At 36.5% G+C, this 19,747-nt stretch overlaps 1 protein-coding gene across 1 annotated transcript; it reads right to left on the bottom strand.

Annotated features, from left to right (window-relative positions):
• Positions 1–970: 970 nt before the first annotated feature.
• DAW1 (dynein assembly factor with WD repeats 1) lies at positions 971–19,747 on the bottom strand. The gene is made up of 13 exons (XM_066326510.1): positions 19,744–19,747; positions 18,769–18,841; positions 17,401–17,545; positions 14,174–14,232; positions 13,379–13,501; positions 11,729–11,828; positions 9,794–9,901; positions 9,001–9,107; positions 5,786–5,888; positions 5,315–5,429; positions 4,235–4,311; positions 2,122–2,284; positions 971–1,629 (listed from the first exon to the last, which is right to left on the bottom strand). The coding sequence occupies exons 1-13, from the start codon at positions 19,745–19,747 to the stop codon at positions 1,595–1,597; spliced, it is 1,212 nt and encodes a 403-aa protein (XP_066182607.1). The 3' UTR covers positions 971–1,594.

The following is a 19,747-nucleotide window of genomic DNA, read 5'->3' as shown; positions in this document are numbered from 1 at the left end:
ATTCTAAACCAACACAGAACAGCACTGCCCTTCTTGGCCCTTTCAATTTCAGCTTACTGAGATACATTTTTGACATCCAAAAGTTTTGCACAAAAACCCAGGAAGCACCACAGGCATTACAGAGACATTTGGATCAGCCACTTTGCCTACTGGTGAGCATTTCATTTTAGATTATCTGCAACTCTCTGCTCACTTCCCCACAGCACAGCACTACTTGAAATAACCAGGAAATCTGCCAAGTGATGACAGGCACTTTTGTTTCTTCATTTACACACAAGGATGCTGGCAAGCACTCAGAGATAGTCACAACACATCAGCTTTAGTAATTTCCTACTAAATTTAACAACACTTAGAAGTCCACAATCACCCAGAGATATAGAATATAAACAAAATACCTCCAAGTTCTTTCTCTGCTGTACACTTCCTTTCTCCTTCTTTGCCTCTTCATCCTTTCAAATCTGCTGGAGGAGACCAGTCCATTCTGCTCCTTCACTATGCCTGCAAAGAGCAACTGCACTTCCAGGTGCTCTCTGTAAGTGGAGCAAGCTCTGCACAGGTGAAACCTATTTTTGGGAGAGGTAAGCCATCATTGTCAGCTAGTAAATAACCTGCAGGAGTTTCTCATCAACTTATCAACTTATGCCAGGATCCTTGGCTTCCAGTCTTTGGTAAGCAGAGTTTCATCATGGTGAGGATTCCAAGGATTCCAAGTTAAAGTCACCACTGATATTAAAGTTTTTTCAATTCAGTTCAAAGTAGAAGAATGACGACTGAGCAGAAAGGAATGGATTGAATGGAAAGATGTGGACAAGTATGAAAGGGGAGTTTAACTGCAAGCATGCATACAATAGTTAATAGCAAGGCAGCTCAAAAATGGCTGCTGGTTTTCTCCAGCAATATGAAAGGGGCATTGTATTAAAAATCAAAACTCATATTTTAAATCAATATTTTATTACACACGCACAAAAATTAATACAAAAGTCCTCAAAGCAAGTACATACCAACATTCCTTTCACAACTGAGATTACTATAATGCTCTATTGTTTATTAAAAAGGTTACTAGTTAAAAATTACACATAAATTGAGCTAACTTATGCATTCCTTCTCACTAATCATGATTTCTCTCTGGTGACTGAAATAACAGGCTAGCTTCTTCTCAGTGCTACTCAGTGAAGAGGGAACATGCAGTAGTTGAAATATAAGGAACTATTCCATTAAAGGTAAGAGGGAAGAAAAAAACCCTACTTTTCTTCTTTACTATGCAAGTGATCAAATAATAAGCAGGTTGTGCAGAGAAACTGTGGAGTCTTCATCCTTGGAGATACTCAAGGTCAGTCCTGGGCAGCCTGCTTGGATGACAGGGTTCTGAGCAGGGCAGGCTGTTATACCAGATGATCTCCAGTGGTCGCCTCCAACTTCTGCAGTTCTATGATGCCATATGTAAGTCAAACCTGTCAAATCTAGATAACTGTTCTACTTCAACAGAAGGTGAACAAAGAGTAACAGAAAACAGATCCAAAAGGCCGAGTTTATTGACTCTGAAACTCACAAAGTAGGCAGGCATACATCAAACTGGATCCTTCCTTTTCTTCAGTCAGTGCCAGATTCTACAGGAGTTATCCTTGCTCCCTAGGAATAAACACACTTTGTGAAGGAATCATTTAGGTGTCTCACACAGTCTGTCCATTTTTGTTAATGCCTACATCACAGTGTACCCAGAAGACACATACTTTTTTTCCTCCACAACTAGCAACAGGCAGCAGAATCTAGGGTAATAGTTTTAGCAGGGATCATCCCATGACTGAAATGAAGGAAACCTGATCAGAGTTCAGTACCAAATACACAAAAGGTGTTCTCCCATTTAGAAACCTTTGCCTTTTGTTCATCCACACCTCCCTCATAGCAATGCATTGTGAGAAAATGGCTTAGTCACTGCTCTGATACTGGTCAGTGCCCACTGGAGAGATGGGAGGGCATGCCCATGCCTGTGCACAAACTTGATCATGGCCATATTCTCTTAAATCTCAGTTCTAAAGTGAAGTTCTATATTGTAAGTCACTGCTGGTACTTGCATTTGGCCCCAGGAATAAAAAGTAAAGCAAAACAGAATATATTAGTTACCTGTAATGATTATATCACCTTTGTAGTTAAAAGCACAGGAGAAGATCTCATCAGCATGACCCTCTAATATCTGAAGGCAGTGTCCAGTAGCAGCATCCCAGAGCCGAGCTGTTTTATCAGAACTGGCTGTTAGTATGCAATTGCCTTTAGGATTGAAACATACCTTTAAAAAAAAAAAAAGAAATTAGTTATGTTACTTAGCAAGTCAGTATGCCTAGAGAAAGCAGCATATCAAAGTAATTGAAAGATGAAAATAGAAAGCAGCAAGTCTTGCATTCTGTTTTTAGCCAAACTCAAGGATAGTATTCCACTAGAGTCATGCTGGCAAACTTCTGTGGCTGAAAACTTTGTGTATTTACAAAGGCCTTATATACCATGACCATACTACAGGATCATAACTTCCAAATATCAAGCACCAAAATCAGAACTGGTAGCAGATGTAGCAGCTTTATTTAAATGTTATCATTATTCCAATGTAAAATTTATACATATTTTAAAGAGTTCTACATTAAATAACATACATCTCTGTACTATCAGAATCTGCATTGGAAACACTTAATTTTATAGTAAATCTTCATATTTGTTAAACAATCACTGCCACAACTGCATGGATTTCCAGACAATCGGGTACATTTTTTGAGCACTAACCAGACAATACCAGTTTGTTCAATATAATTCCAAATTGCTTAATCACTGAGGGCAAAATGTCTGCTCCCCAGAAATCAAATTTTCAAGTAAAAACATTCCTAAGTGGTCACATCTCCATAGAATATCTGCAGAAACACATGGCCTTTTCCACATGCCCCCAGAGGAGTAGATTGTCTCCCCCAGCACTGAAATTATGCTGGTACTAAGGCCTTGATGGAAGCTGTCTCTAACCCATCCTCTTGGAAGCAAGGGTTCAGACTGTCCTCAGGATTGGGACCAATCCTTTTGAACTTACTGTTCTCTCAGAAAAATGATTATACAGACAAATGAGCAGAATGAAAGCATTTGACTATATTTTAAGTGACTACTGTAAGTCACTATTTGACTATATTGTAATATTGAAAGTTTTGCTCATTAAGAACCATCCTAGATTCAAAATATTAATATTTCAAAGTCAAAATACATCCAAAAAAGCAGTACAAACACAGCACACTAGCTTGGAAGCTGGGAAGATTATCTATTTGAAAGAATAATGAAAAGCTGCAAGCAATAAATAACAAAGTTTGAAAAATTTGTACAATGTTGGAAGCAACTAAATGTATTTGGAACAGAACCTTGGTATTCAAAATTGAGCCAGATAAGCAAAGCACATGAGCACACTCCTCATGACCAAGTGATTCTTGAAATAGACTTTTTATTTCCAATTTCCTTATGCACTTTTGAAAATAAGATTCTCCATGTATTTTTCCACAGAAATATGTTTTTTTCTGTTCCATTCCATAAATCAGGTGTGCAGAGAAATGGCAAAGTGAAAAGAGAAGCACATCTGGTAGAAGCAAGGAATAGGGGTGATGGTAAAAACCTTAGAGGCAACAGCCTTAAGATTATCAACAGGAGATTAAAAACCAGGTGCTTATTCTCTCACAGAATGTGGGACTCCAATGGCAGAATAACACAGGTCAGACAGGAGCTCTGTTAACAATATCACACTGAAAGAACACTTAGAGAGATTTCCCTCTTTGCTCCCCTGTTCTTGACCAAGTGGGTGTACAGACCCAGCTGATTCAAGAAAAGGAGAGAGGTAAGGAAACTGTCATTTCAATGGCAACAAAGCTGGGTGTCCACCCCTTGGAGGGATGGACTCAAGTGGCTGCCACCATTCTAAGGAATCGAATGGTAATGACATGACAGCACAGAGAGGTGGCTCTCAGAACCCACAGGAGTAGCACACCCAGTATTGTCTTAGCTCAGAAGTGGGGAATTGGCAAACAATAATTGTCTATTTAGCTTTTAGCCAAAAGGAATGTTCTTTTAGTAAAGATAACTTCTTAGCCAGACCTGTCAATCTTAAATATTAAAGAATGTGGTGATATAATGATTAACAGTATTCCTGCATCATGGAATTACTGCTGGTGGATTGGATGTCACTCACAGATTAAAAAGGTGCAAACCACACACAACTTACCTTCGAGACTTCATCTTCATGCCCTTCTAGCTTTGCAATGCACTGTTTTGTTCCTGCATTATAGACTCTTGCTGACCCTGTTGCAGTAGAAGCCATATGTGATTGTAATGCTTAAGCACCGATTTCAGTAAGCACATTTCAATAAGGTCAGAAGGAACTCATCCTCAGGTTTAATTTTGGAAGAAATAGAAGGCAAACTCCACAGAGTTTCCTCCAAGGGTAAAGTATGCTAAAAAGAATCTGTAATCAGGCTGGAAAAGATTGACTTCCTTTCCTAATCAGAAATGGATTCTCCTGGAAAATTCCTAAAATATGAACACAAAGGTCCACATAGAACACAGCTTACTGAAGCCTGTTATTTCAGAATGCATGCAAATTTCATTTTATTTCATAATCTAGAATAATTTAATAAGCTAATGATTTAATATCAGGAAACTTTTTACATTGTCTCTTGTCTTAATATACCAAGTACAGGAAAATACATCCAAATAGTCCTCCCCATCCAGTCTGGTATCCTGTTTCTGAAAATGTGTATCTAAAACGAATACTGTATTGTCATTATGCAGTATAACATAAATAACTGAGCAGGTGAATACAGAAAACTATTTATTGTGACTCCTAGACAAATAGTAAACACACAAAGCTTCCCCATACCAATAACAAAACAAAATTGCTTCTTTCACTACCTCTTGCTGTGCATTAGAAAAGCCTGCTAGCAAAAGCCTGCTAGTAAAATTCCAACTTCGTTTTTAATTTAAGCCTAAATCTGAGCCACCAAATCAACCCCCTCAAAAGCTATTTATGTACACATCTAAAACACATTTCCAGCCACAAGTGAAATATTTCCTTCCAAGTTTGAAGTTAAAAGGGAAAGACACATGGAGCTGATTAAAGTATGAGAGTAAGAACTTTGTCACTGGAGAAAACTTTTAAAGTTTAATGCCCCATTTCTGTAATGCAACAAACATTGCTTGATCTATAGTTTTGAATCCAGTCCTCCTCTTCACCAAGCTAGGTTCAAAGCAGAGCCAAAGGGAAAGGACAGAGGTGTTTGATGCTGCAGCTCCCCCCGTCCCTCACCGTCAGCAGAGGCGGTGGCAATGCGCTGCCCGGCGTAGTCGAAGCACACGTCCAGCACCTCCTTGCTGTGCGCTGCCAGCGTCGCTATGTGTGTCCCTGTCACAGCGTCCCACAGCTGCACACACAAACAGGGCATTGATCACTTCTCTAGACTAATTTACCTTAGAGAGATCTAGCTGATCGATAAAGCAACTCAGAGGCCCTGATGTTTGACATGCAAGCTGAATACAAGTCAATAATGAGTCACTCTTTAGTTGGTTTAATGGAGTCCTATACATTTTTTAGTTCAGTGTATTGATTAAACAAGACTTAACTGGACTTCACTGAAATGAGTAAGATTATAGGTTTTACATTTAGGTTTAAATTCTCTAATTCATTCTATGTACTACTTTAAAATAACGCACTTCAATTTAAAAAATACACATTTTATATGTCAAGTAGCTGTATTCTCTACCTACTCAGCCAGCTTACCATGCATGTTTTGTCCATTGATCCAGTGACAATGAGAGAACAGTCCCAGTTGAACTGGGCACTGCTAATCTCTCCTCGGTGGCCTATTAAAGTATGTAACAACCTACCAAAAAAATTAAAAATAATCATTTATATTTATAGTGTGTATTTTTATATACACATATAAATTATAAGTTTAGAAAATTGTATAGTTAAAGTGTATATTCACCATTAAAGCAATGAAATGGAGTGGTGCAGCCCATTTAGGATTCTAGCACTATATCAATTCCACTTTCTATCTTTGGCAAAAACAGGCAGTAAGGAATAAAATGGAAAATTCCTCCCTTCTCTTTCAAAAATATTTTAGTGAATGTATTTCCAGTGAAATGTAATGATTTTCAGTTCCAGTGACAGATTCCTTGTATTCGTCTACATGCTAAGCAGATACAGCAAGTTTTTTCACATTAGTCTCCCATTATCCTACTTCAATGAACTGCAAATAGTACATCTTTAAAACTCCATATAATCCAAACCTTTTATAAAATCCACTGAAGATCAAATAGAAGTTAATCAGGTACTTAATGCGAGCATGTTCCCAAATAACAGGCAAATGACAGCCCAACTGAAATATGGTTTCTAATCCTCATTAATCCTGAACTTCTTGCTGCACAAGACTGGCAATACAAGTCCCATTAAATTCCTCAGCTTTATCTGAGTAGAGAGGTTATGATTAGCCAATACTGTGTCCTATTAATTAATGGCCTATAAGGAAACAAAGCCTAAAAGAGATTAATTGAGATATACATGTATTAAAGGATTAGCCAATTGGGTTATTATCACAATGCTAATATCACCACATCATTAATAGAAGCAGACTGTAAATAACAGATAAACTAAGGACTAGAAAAACAACTAAATGAGTTTAGGTGACTGCAGTGTTTTTATTCATTGCACAAGATATGTAAGGGTAGCTAAATTAATATATGTGCCAAATGAACAGCAAAGAAAATTTCCTGACCATTTGAATTTGCTATTTGTTTATATTAACAGATACTTGATTACATTCTTAGCATTTTACAGAATTATTCCTTTTACTTTCTAACACTGTGAGGTCTACATCATTGTAATTGTGTAGATTTTTTACAGTAAAACAAAAAATCAACAAGCAGATAACAGAGGAAAACTTAATTTTATGAACATATTATTTGGCCATTAAGACTGCTGTTACTGTAAAACCTAATGCCCAAAATACCTAGTAATACCTAAAAAAAGTTTTAATTTAAAAGCTGAAAGCTTAAACTTCCAATTTTCAAAAAGACAATGTGGGCTTCAAGGTCTGACAGAAAAATCTGATCAAGAAACAGAATAAATAACAACTTGGAGAACATCTCACAGAAACCATTATCAGATACACAGAAGGAACACAGAAGACAGGCTTATGAAGTGCCATAAAAATTCCATTTAAGTTATTTATTAAAAGCAATCGGCTTTAGTCATGACAGTATTTTCTTAGCCTTCAGTTTCCAAGTGAAATTTGATCTATGGACGCTCTAGCACTTGACTAGAATTGCAAATGAGAAACTGCTTCTCTCTGAGCACGCTGGTGTCCAGCACCCCTGACCCAAGACACAGGGCCAGGCTGTTGATTTGGCAAATGAAGCTCTGCAGACATCTTCAACTGAACTACGACAGACTGTATCTGCCATGGAAATACAGACCTGAATTACCTAAGTGTGTTTCCCCTTTCATCCTTTTTTCTTTTTAATTGTAATATTTTATGACAAAAATCTTGAACTTTGTTCAGATTTTTTGTCCCTACATCAACTTCCCTCAGGGCAGTTCAGGACAGCTACCCAGAATAAAACTCAGGAACATATGTGCTCAGCAGGGTCAGCCAGCAGAATCAGAAGAAACTCAAATTTGGAAAGCTGTACACCTCATCTAATTCACATGATGAAAAACAAGCACACAAAACCTCACCTACAAGATTTTTGTAAATCTACCTGAACCTGTAAACAGTAAATTATGATTTTCTCACAGTCTTTCTGATTGCAACTTTCCATTATTCCTAAAGGTATTGATGCCCAAGTGCCATCTGAAAGGCTGACTACTGGCCTTGGAACAATTCTATTGCCCACTAGCCAATCACCAGAGCTGCCAGTGAGACACTTCTTCATATTCCTGGTATTGGCCCTGATGTAAAGTCCAGATTGATTTCGTAGAAAAATAAATGCAACATGAAAATCCCCCCCCACCTTTGATTTCACTGTAGGCTCAGACAATAAACTGGAAAAAGTTATTTTCAAGCAAAAATATTTGCAAGAACATCAGACTGAAGGAAGCTGAATTCAAAGGCTGATGTGCTGAATAAGTTTTGGTGTCAAATAAACTCAATGGTTATAATATCAAGCTCTAAATTATATACGATGTGTACACTACTGATAAATCCCACAGTCTCACTTTTATATATATTGTCTATTATCCCAAGATAGCACTATACACACACTTTCTTTGATATATAAATTTCAGAGATATTACCCTTGCTCTCACACACACGCACACACACACACAAAAAAAAAAAAAGGCACAACCACTGTCTCCTGTAAACAAAATAGAATGGTTGTCTTCACAAACTACTTTGTCAGTAATCAGGGGGATCAGTTTATTACTTTACTTACCCTGAATTTCTCACTGAAAAAGCAAGTGGATTTGTCAGTATTATAAAAGTTCATATTTACCTGTTGCATTTTTTTTATTCTCTACAGTCAAGGGAGAATACATTTTAAATTTACATTGACAAAGGATGGTGAGAAGGAAAAGTACACCCTCTATAGTTTTTAAAGATAACATAATCAGAATAATTTTTTATAAAATAAAATATACTTTCTACCTAAACAGTCTAGAAATCCTAGACACCTTGCAAGTCTTGAGTTTCCATGTTGATAAAATATATTCCTGTCTGGAGAATTCACCAGGAACAAGCACAGGATCTGTCCACTCTTTCTGCCTATTTAGTGCTCATAAGATAGACATTTAAAACAAAGAATACATACAAAAGCATTTCATGAGCAGCATTTCTTTTCAAAAGAACAATGAGAACAGGAGTAACAAATTACAAAATGAAGGAACATATACTCTAAATTAAATACAAGCTCTGTAAGGTGCAGCTCAACATTTTTATTTAATTTGTCCCAAAATCATACAAAGTAAAATGATATTTTTTAGTGCTTTAGTACCTGCCAGTGCCAACATCCCATACTGCTACTGTATGGTCAAAGGAGCCAGTGATGATCCTGTCTCCAGTGGTATTGAAAGACAGAGCAATAATTTCTGCTGAGTGCCCCTAAGAGAATTTTTTAAAAAGAGTAGGAGAATAAAAATTATTACCTTTCAATTAATACAGTTGAACATGTAGTCTTTTTTCAGCAGCATAATCCTTCCATAACTCATCATTATTTTATTTACTGTCTTGTCCAGTGTATCACAATTTTGACAGAAAGATCCACCCGACTGTGGAATAGTCAATATCCCAATAACTACAAACCACACCACTCAAGCAGGAAGCTTATTCACTACATATGACTTAGGATTTATGTGAGAGAAATGCATTGAAGCAGCAGAGGCCAATCTGACCCTGGGGACTGCCAGCAAGCCATGCAGAGAACAGAGAGATGGCAATCTAGAGGTAACTGGATGGCTGTCCTCTCCTCAGGTTTACCCTCCCCACACAGAGGAGGTCACAACTGACAGTGGAGCAGAAGGTTCTAACAAGTGATGGAAGCGATTCTAATCTATAGCAGTAATGTCACTGCAATGAGAAAATCTGTCTTTTGATAAATAGGACTCATGAAATACCATAGCTTTCTCATTCCCTTAAAGATTTCTTACTCTGTTTTGTAACTGCAGTCACTATGGGATCACCAGCTAAAAGAAACTCCAAGGTTTGAAACAGTTGTAATGGTTACACTGTTATTATGTTATTTATTTAAGATAGCAAGGAATACCTCTGAAAACATAATGCAAACATACATTTAAAGTGGCTACTTCTTCTCCTTTCTCTACATCCCATAATTTGGCAGTGGTATCCATGCTTCCAGTTGCCAACAGTGTGCTCTGAGGATTAAATGATAAACATACCTGTAGCGAGAAATATTGGATAGAAAAAGTGTTCAAAGGAATCCACTTACATATATTTTCAAAAAAAAAAAAAAATAAAGCAAGGGTCAGTATTAATATATATATTAATATATAATATTAATAACTTAATTTAAATAAGAAAAAGGTTGGATAATATTTTATGGCATACAGAAACTTGCAGAATTCTTCCAACAGCTCACTAGAACAGCAACAAATCCTTACCACATAACTCTGGGTAAGTACTCAAACCAAGTGGACTCCTTACAAGCACATACTTTGTTTTCTTTATTTCCAAATTCTCTTTGAAACCCTCCAGCTACTGTCTAGTCTGACAGTCCTCCCCAGCACTATCATTTGGTAGGTTTTCTCTGTTACTTGATGAGACTGGAGCAAAGATCATTCAAACAGTTCTGTGGACCCACAAACACACTCTGTGGGCTCTTACCCTATTAGGTGTCATTGTCAATGTCATTTACCAAGGACATTGCCACAACATCATATTTAAGAAAAAGCAAGAACAAAAGCTCCACAACTACTTTAATTCATTTTTCACATTAAAAAATCATCTAGTCATCCTCCCATTCTCTGTAATTATCCAGTGTGATTGCTCTGCAAATAAAGAATAGCAGGTACCATGAAAAAAAGAAAACAGTAGCTCAGCTTTTTAATCCTGAGTAACTATGGGCATGCCCTTGCCAGCAATGTATCAGAGGCAATAATAGCCTTTCAGAAACAGGTCTGATTCAGAGAAACACATCATTTCCTGATGGCAATTATCTTCTTCTAATTACTTGTCAGCATAACTCATAACACTCCAGAACTAATCTAACCCCTAAGAAGTCAGAAAAAAAATGAGAGGCCTTTAAACATTTACCTGGCTGATTTGTGGAAGCAAAATCACTGCAGCCTTTCTCAATAAACAAGCATGTTCTCCATTTTAAAGGGTAATTTAGAGTATCCAGAGAATCAAAACCACACTGAAACAAACCCCAAATTCCTATATGGTAAACCACCATTTTCTTCCTCTAGTTAAAACCACTCAATCTACAATTAAATTCAATTCTTTTTTTCAGAAACAATTTACAGCAATATTTCATTGAACAGTGACTGTACAGCTACTTTAAAAAATCCCAAAAAACACAATTCATCATTGAAATTCAGAGTTTTAGTGTCATTGCCCTGATCTTTTAAACTGAAATTTGTGCATCAAGGTACTTGCTATTGCTGATAGGGGTCCTAGTGCATGAGAGAGGAAACCAAGCATTTTTACGCTTAAACTGTTTTAATTTCACAGATCTTTGACATTTCAGCATCCCACATATTCCCAGTTAACACACTTTACATTTCAGAAATTCGTTCCTCCACAGCTCCAGTCAGTTCTGTACATGAAGTACAGATCTCTGTGTGAAAGACAACAACACAAGCAATGATGTTCTTGTGTATTTAGTTCTTCAAATATGAGACACAATGCAAGATAGCTAGAAAAACATGTGATATGTAATCAAACAAAAAGTATGTACAATAAACGAAAATTCCAATTGATACGGTATTTTTCAATGTTTTAACATTTAACAGACAAGGGAAATTGGAAGAAAGTAAAAATAAAAATATATTTTCAAACTGTGTATGAGGGTTTATTCTATCTCAAGAACTGTCAGACTATCTTCCCTTGTAGTGCAGAAATGTTAACAAGACCTGGATGTATGAATAGATGGGCCACAATAACTGTGCCTTCCCAGTGGGAGCTCACAGGGAAGTTGAAAACTCACAGTCATCAACGATGGTGTGAGGAAACATAAAGGAATAAGAACATCCATCACTACTCACTATTTCAGCACTATGTCCTCTGAAGGTATAAAAACATTTTCCTGTTTCTGTACTCCACAGTTTGCAGGTTTTATCAAAAGATCCAGTGGCAATCTTGTCACTAAATAGAAAAAAAAATTCCTAAAGTTTATGTAGAAAAAACCCTCTGACTCCAGAGACAAAGAATCCAGAGAAACAACAGTCAGATTGGAAGCTCCCATGCACAAGATCCTGCAGCAGGATTTCACAAACATGAGTTACAGCAGGCAAAAAATTAGCAGACACAGTGAGTTTCTAATAGAGCTACTGTGCCTATCTATTAGCACATTCACAGCTGATGACTGACCTACTATAGAGATGATGTTGTGCTGCATTTACAGATTTATTAGGAAGTTCTATCATTTCATCAGATACATCTGTTTGTGAGCAATTATAAATTGCAGTTTCACCCAAATTTCAGAAGTTGAACTCTACTCCCACTGAAGTCAGTTGGAAGTGTTGTGACCATTTGCAAGTTAGAGCAAGACTAAAGTCAAGTCTCCAGAAAATGTACCATGTACTAAAACCTAAAGATAAACAGAAAAAAGGTGTTTCTTATCAAATTTTTAATATCAAAGTAGTTCAAAGTTCTCATCCGGTTTTGTCTTGCTGTATGTTGGTTCTTCACTTTTATGTTACAGTCTATTTATTGATCTTTCCAGAGATTTTTGTCATTAGTTTCACCAAGCTGCATAAATGAACTTCATTAAATGCTTTTCTAACATAAAACATAGTATCAGGATATAAGACATTGACACAGCAGGGTCTAAGGTTTCCTTTTTACATAGAAGAAGGAGATGAAGTTTTAAATAGTGTAAGGGCAAATCCTTTAACATTTCCTGATGTTAACTTTGTATTGTTCAACTGATAAATAGGACATCCAACAGTAATGTGATTCAATAGAAAAATAGGAATTCATTTATCAACTTTACAGAAAAAATGGTTTTGTCACACATGACAGCTTCCTCAAGAAGCAAATGACAATGAAACCTCAGTAGCTAACATGTAATTCCCCTCACCTAACAGGCGGCAATTCCAGCCTAGGGCAAACAATTACTGGGGAAAAACAAAAGGTGCAAAAATGATATCTGACATTCCCACAGCAGCACCTTGTGGATTTTACAAAAATTACTCAAAAGCTGTGACATTTCTAAATTATATCCTAAATTATATGGAATTTGTAATGGCAGATGGAGAAATCCACTTCTTTCTCCTTAACTGAAGCAACACAGATTGTCCTAAGTACTTCTATCTCACACCATATACAACTATATGGAGGCAGAAGAGAGTGATTAACATTCAGAACACAATCTGGTCATGGATATATTACTGAAATAAACTGTGTTTCAATATATTCAACTGACTCATTCATATATTTTTCAAGATTGAATAGCTAGTTAAATTTTGGTTAGAATTTCTAAATTTAATTTTAAAAAATGATAGCAGAAAACATGTTTGAATAGATCTCTCATACAAATAATGACAGTGTCATCCTACAGTGATTAGCTATAGCTGAACTCTACAAACTCAGAAGGTGAACACTTTCCATTTCAAATAGTCTATTCTTTGTTAGAGTATTTGTAAAATAACAATATTATCAGTTATGAAGAATCTCAGAGGAAATTTATTTACCCATAGGGGTTATTGAAAGCTATTGCATAGACAACATTTCTGTGTCCCTCCAGTGAACGGAGCTCTTCTCCTGATGCTGTATCCCACAGTTTGCAGGTCCTGTCATAGCTTCCAGTGATAAAGCTAAAGCAAAGAGAAATTCATTTCTGAATACAGCAAATATCTTAGGGGTCCTGATGCACAGCCAAATTATTTCTTTCCACAGATTTTAGTTAGCATTGTTTCAGACCCTAAATCTCCTCTTTCTTTCAAAACTACAGATTTATGACCACAGAGGTTCCTTTTTTTCTTTCTTTTTTACATCTTATTCATAAAAACATCTTTTTTCTAATATTTCATGTATTTCAACTAGAAAGCATGCTGCTGCTTTCAACACATGAAGGAAAAGATCGTAAGACTTATGTCCACAGTGAAATCAATTAACAAGAAAGCTACACTTTCACTACAGTGAAACTCCCAGATGAGTTTATGTCAAAGACTCATTTACCTTTTAGCAATATTTAGTTTATTGCCATAAAGGTGCTTCTTCCTGTAAAATGATAATTGTCAACAGACTATGGCTGTAGAAGAAAAAAAATTACATAAATTGAGTCTCACCTGCTACTTTTTTGCATCTCCCATTGGTTTTCCCAGAAGCACGACATATAATCCCAATTATGCCTAAAGCTGCTTATAAGCAGCAGAGCTGAATTCTTTTTGCAGCAAGATAAGAGCACTGAAGTTTCCTTACCATTTAATTTACAAGTACAAAACTTCAATTAATGGTTACATACTTTGACTTTGAAAGCAACTTACCGGGAACCAGATTTGTTAAATGCAACATTAGTCAGAGGCAATATGTGTGTTCTAAGCACCTGAAATAGAAGAGGGGGCAGCGAGAGGAAAAACATTTGATGCGACCAAAATAAACAAAATTACTCAAAATATTCAACAGATTAATTTTTTCTACTCCTCTTGTTAGAGGAGAAGAAATCACACATTAATCATCAGGTTATCACTGAAGATGTTATATAACATTGATTTCGATTTTATACTTTATTTGAATGAACTCTTTTTTTTCCCGTGTTTGCATTTTCTTCACCTTCTCCAAGACCAGCAAGGCAACCCTAGACCAGAGCTGAATGGGCAAAACCAGAAGAGGAGACCATGACTGTAAGATCACTATGAAAGAAATCCCAACCAACACCAATAAGCCTTAGCCAGTGAAATCCAGGTAAATTTGAGATTTTTAGTGTATGGGATGCTTGCAGCTGGCATACGTCTTTGTTAAAGAAAACAGGAAGAAGAGGTATAAGCTACAGTCTGTCCTATGACGTTATACAAGATGTGCAAAATCATAACAAAGATACTCAGCAAGACAAAATTCCACGACAGAATTTCAACTTTTATGTCTGCATGTATCGTGTAGGTTGTGGAGGGCACTGTTTGCTAACAGTGCTTTAATCAGGCACTATAGGATCACTCATAGGAATGAACCCGTAGCTATAAAACATACTAAGGTTTATTAAACGGAGGTGAAAATAGTTTCAGATACTGCAATGGAAGTCACCATGCCATGATACTTTAAAAAGAACCAAAAATAATATAATCTGGTTGGTGGTTGAATAAACTGGCTGCTGTAAAACATGGTTTGCACTTGAACAATTTCACCTGTTACAAGCTGCCCTCTCCTCAAGTCTAAAACATAATGAAATCATAAACTGGGAAATCACAGCAATTGCTGACAGTGAAGTAAAGGGATGTTAAAAAAACTCAGTCTTTTCTGTAGTGTAAGAAGGAAGAAGAAATGGTTTATGAACAGTGAGATTTAATCACTGACATATTACCAGAACTTCAACTTCTTTTTCTTATCTCAAGTTTTCCAAGCTGCCTGTCTCCAAAAGGAAAATGAGAAAGCCTCATAGATCTTCTACACATAAGAGTAGGGACTCATCAAAATGGAAATAACTATTGATAAGTGAAGGACTGAGAGGGAGAGAGAAACAAAAAATGTATTTTATGTTGCAGAAACAGCAATTTCTGCTCTCTAGAGAAAGCAACACAAGTTGTACTTTCAGCTACAGAAGTGGGAATGAGCAGTCAAAATGTGGAAATGACAAAAATATTGTGGTTTTTTTTTAAAGACCCACAATATTCATCTTCATATGGAGAATCAATAATTATGGAAATTTATGGAAATCTCACCCATAGCATTTTTAGGACTACATGCAGGAAGCTCTGAACAACAAAGGTATTTTGAAATTATGAAAAAAAGGGAGGAAAATGAGATGGGATTTTATGTAATCTCAGATTTCTGTTCTTCCAATGCCCAGTGCTACAGTTGCCTCATCCACAGAACTCTGAGCCAGCAAGAACTGCCTGTGCAAATCATACAATAGTCAAACCCTAAGGCAATATTAGAAAAAATACACCTCAGTTCTGCAAAATCTGCTACAGCTGTACCTGAGATAAAAATCTGCAAATCACTACAGCATCTCATGCCATGGAACAGTTTAAAACCTGAGAAATTTCTATAAAAGCCCATTTCTCTGCAGGCTGCCTAACACACCACCATCTCTACAATTACTGGAAATAACAAAAAGATGAGTTTATACACTTGTTTCAGATTAAACTCCAGTCCAACAGGAATAAAACCCATTCGTTTCCAAACAATGCACACACGGAACATTTTTTTGAGGGAAAAGAAAAAATCTCACTCCCACCTATCTCCTATATTTTATTAGTATCTCAGAAGGACCTGGCACTTGTGTTTCATTTAGAAGGCTTAAATGGAACTGAAATATCAAAAAAGTTCTTTTCACACACTTCTAACCACTCTTGAGTGAAGGAAATAAGCCAGCACTGATTGGATTTGCCTGCTTCTATTATTTCCAAATACAGAAGCTCAGACCCAGCACTACACCCAACAATGAACAAATACATTAATTACACTCAAGTTTAAACAAGCATTTGAAGATTAGTCAGTATTTGTGATGAACAAACAATTTTTCAAGCTTTTGAAAAGCAAGGCATTATCTCAGTTGAGAGCATAACTTGGAAGAGAAACTTTTTAAATTTAACATGCCTTGGTACATAGATCTGTTTTCAAGGTTAAATACATATCTCTTTGCAGAATTCACCCAGATGAGTATTGTTGGTCAAAAGAACCAAATACCTAAGAACATGTAAGGGATTTTTTAGCTGAACAAACTAACACAAAAAACTTCTCTTTTAATTTAAGGTAACAAAAAACACCATAGCACTGACCAACATTGTTTAACAGCTACACATTGCCATCTGCTGACATAATAAAGATACAACGTTTAACTATGTCAGATTGTAGCATGCAGTCTCTGGAAGAAATTTTCATTTCCACAATTAAATACAATTAAACCTATTCTCGTATGACAGACTCAGTCCTAGATTTGGAGCTCTGAAAGGACTCTGTAATCATCGGTCTTAAAAATCCTATTTGTTTGAAATAATATTTCAAGTGCTGTCTGTAAACCAAATATCCATTTATCAACATTCAAAGATAATAGTAATGACAGAAAGTAATGAAAACCAGGATTTGTAATGACAACTGCATGTAGCATAAAGCCCCATAAAATAACAGCATAAATTCCACAATTTTCACAAAATGAAGAACACGTAGACACGTGTACGAAAATATTTTGGTCCTTTCCTAACAGTTAATTTACTTGGAGTCTATTTTTAAAGGTTTTGTTTAAATGTAACTATGGGTGTTGCTGGCCCACAAACTCTTATTCAACAAATAAAGGGCTGATTTCTCTCCATCCAAAACACATCCTAGTGCATAAGCCTGTAAAAACAATGCCTAGGAACAGTTATACTTCAGCCTTTTGGGGAGAATTCCTGGCAGAAAAACCAGGCCAGACTCAGTTACTCTGAAAGCTCAGAGAGTATTGAATAGTTCCAAGAAATCAGTCATAGAGTACAATACACAGCAGTAAAAACATACTCACAGCATCACAAATTAAACCCCCCCAAACACACAAAAATATTTTAAAGATGCCTCTGACCTTAAAAAGAGAGAATTTGTGAATCTGTTTTTCCCCTAGCTTCTCCTGCAATCTTTGTACTAGACATTTGACATGTTCCAAGCAGGAAGCTGTGATGAGAGGCTCTCTTTTTTGGATTTCTTCTACTAAGGCAGTAACATCTGTGCTAATTATGAAAGAAGAATGAAAACAAACTCAAGAAACATCCCAAACACAAACCCACCACATTCCGTCCTCTGGCAATAATTATGAATTTAAACCAAAGAATATTATTTACTTGCCAAGAAACTGAAGTAAACAATTAAATGGTAGGCATTTATTTCACCCTGTAAAGGCCCAAAGAAATAAGGATAAATCATTCTTGGTTTTTAAACTTCCTTCCCTCTCTTCCTGAAGTTGTACAGTAAAATTCAACCCTTAAAAATTGTATCTTGGCAAGAAATTTATCTTTTCAAACGATTTCCATGGAGAATCAGGCATGGGAGATGTGTGTCCCAAACTGTCAGTTTAAACATCTGAATTAATCTGGAATTTCATAAATTCCAAACAAATTGCCTGCAGAGTAGTAACAAGATAAATTATATATGCAAAGTCTTAAACCTATCTCTGTCTGTGCCTTCAGAAATCTCTGCCTGTTTCTACAAACTCTTAGTTGTGACAGTAACTACCAAGTGGTCCAGTGTCCATGGAGCCCCAGGGAGGGGGGCACAGCTGGTCAGTGGAACTGGATCATCTTTCCATGTCATCAAATAACTACTGATTTTTGGCTTTCAGTGAGAAACTAAGGGTTGACAATACCCAGCAGTCGAATCACAATACACTCTTAAATCAGTTCAGCAAGAAAGCCAAGCATTTCTGTTAGTATGGGAATTACTCAAGTCTAAAGGGGATTTTTTCAGTCTTCTAAATGGGAGCCACCACATCCCATAAATTAATATCCTGCCAGTATTTATACTCCTGGTCAGTAACACCAGACAACTTATGTCTTTCACAAAGAGACTTGACAGGTTTTACCCACAGCACTATACTGGACAGTCCCAGGTAGACAAAACTTATTACTTTTTAAATTGGGATTTTTCATCCTGCATATCCAGCTTACACTGTCTACTGACTTGGGCTTACATGCAAGGCCTCTTCCATATCAATGCTAGTATTAAGACAATCATATTACTTCATGTCTTTCTGCCTAATAAACTCCATAGATTTGGCAACTTTATTTAACGGTGGCACTTTGTTATTTTTCTGAAGCCCTTCCTACCAGAGCTGGCTGAGTAGAGCACATAGGCTCTGCATAATAGCTGATGTCAATTATGTCTAATACAGTCAAATATGTTGTACATGAACATGCTATAAAAAGGTAGCTGTTATCTGAAGTAATGTCATACTTACTCAGGTCTAAGATCGAGCAGATCTATTGATTTGGTCTTTGACTCACCACCTTCTACGTATTCAAAAATAATTCCTTCAAAACAAGTGATAAACAGGTCATAATTAGACTTCTGGAGTTTTATAATGTGCACTGTACACAGCAGCACTTCCACTTTGATAGCAACACTGACTTCAGGAGACACAATGCCAGCTCTTGGAGCTGGAAGGAGGTTAGCTGTTGCTGAGAGTAAGCATGGGTAAGCATGGTCATGAACAACTCTGATGTGCTTATATGAAAAAAAACATATTAAACAATATTATTTCTGAGCTTTTTCTACTCTGGAAATGAACAAGCTCTTTTTTTCCAACAGCTTTTCACATCACTTCATCAGCATTAAGTTCAAAGAAGCTGTCCTGAAGATACCTGCTGTAGTCTGGTGTTCCAAGAAGCCTGGAAAACATGTTATACATGTTTTCTACAAAATCTGTTATATTTATTCTAGTGTTTGCAAAGGCTTGATTGCAATAATGTATCAAGAATCATACCACACTTTACATTTCTAGGTTTGCTCTGGCACCTCTGCAACTTCTACTGCGCTGAAGTATTAAAATGTTTAACCATATGAGTTCCTGTTTTGAAACAGCTGATAAAGGGCTCATCTGCTCCTTGATTTTCTGTGGGAAAGGATAATTGAGATGAAATTCTGTGTCATTCTGCATTTTACGAAGTTCATAGGAAAAGTATTTAATTTGAAAGGAAGATCCTTTATTCCAATATACATCCTGAGCTGGCCATCTCCAGCTTGTTCCACTTCTGAAATTTCACTGAGTCACCTGAGTACACAATCCGAATACACAGTCTGAATATACCAGGACAGTCTGGCAGCACTGCTTTCCAAAGCATGGCTCTGCTCAGAAAACTCATAAATCAAGGACAAAAAATAAGAATTAGTATCAGCTAGGTTGGAAAAGGCCCCTGAGATCATTAAGTCCTACCCAT

The sequence above is a fragment of the Sylvia atricapilla genome, chromosome 10, assembly GCF_009819655.1.
Source record: "Sylvia atricapilla isolate bSylAtr1 chromosome 10, bSylAtr1.pri, whole genome shotgun sequence".
Classification (NCBI taxonomy): domain Eukaryota; kingdom Metazoa; phylum Chordata; class Aves; order Passeriformes; family Sylviidae; genus Sylvia; species Sylvia atricapilla.
Note: the sequence above shows the minus strand (reverse complement) of the source record. Positions and strands in the feature narration are given on the sequence as shown.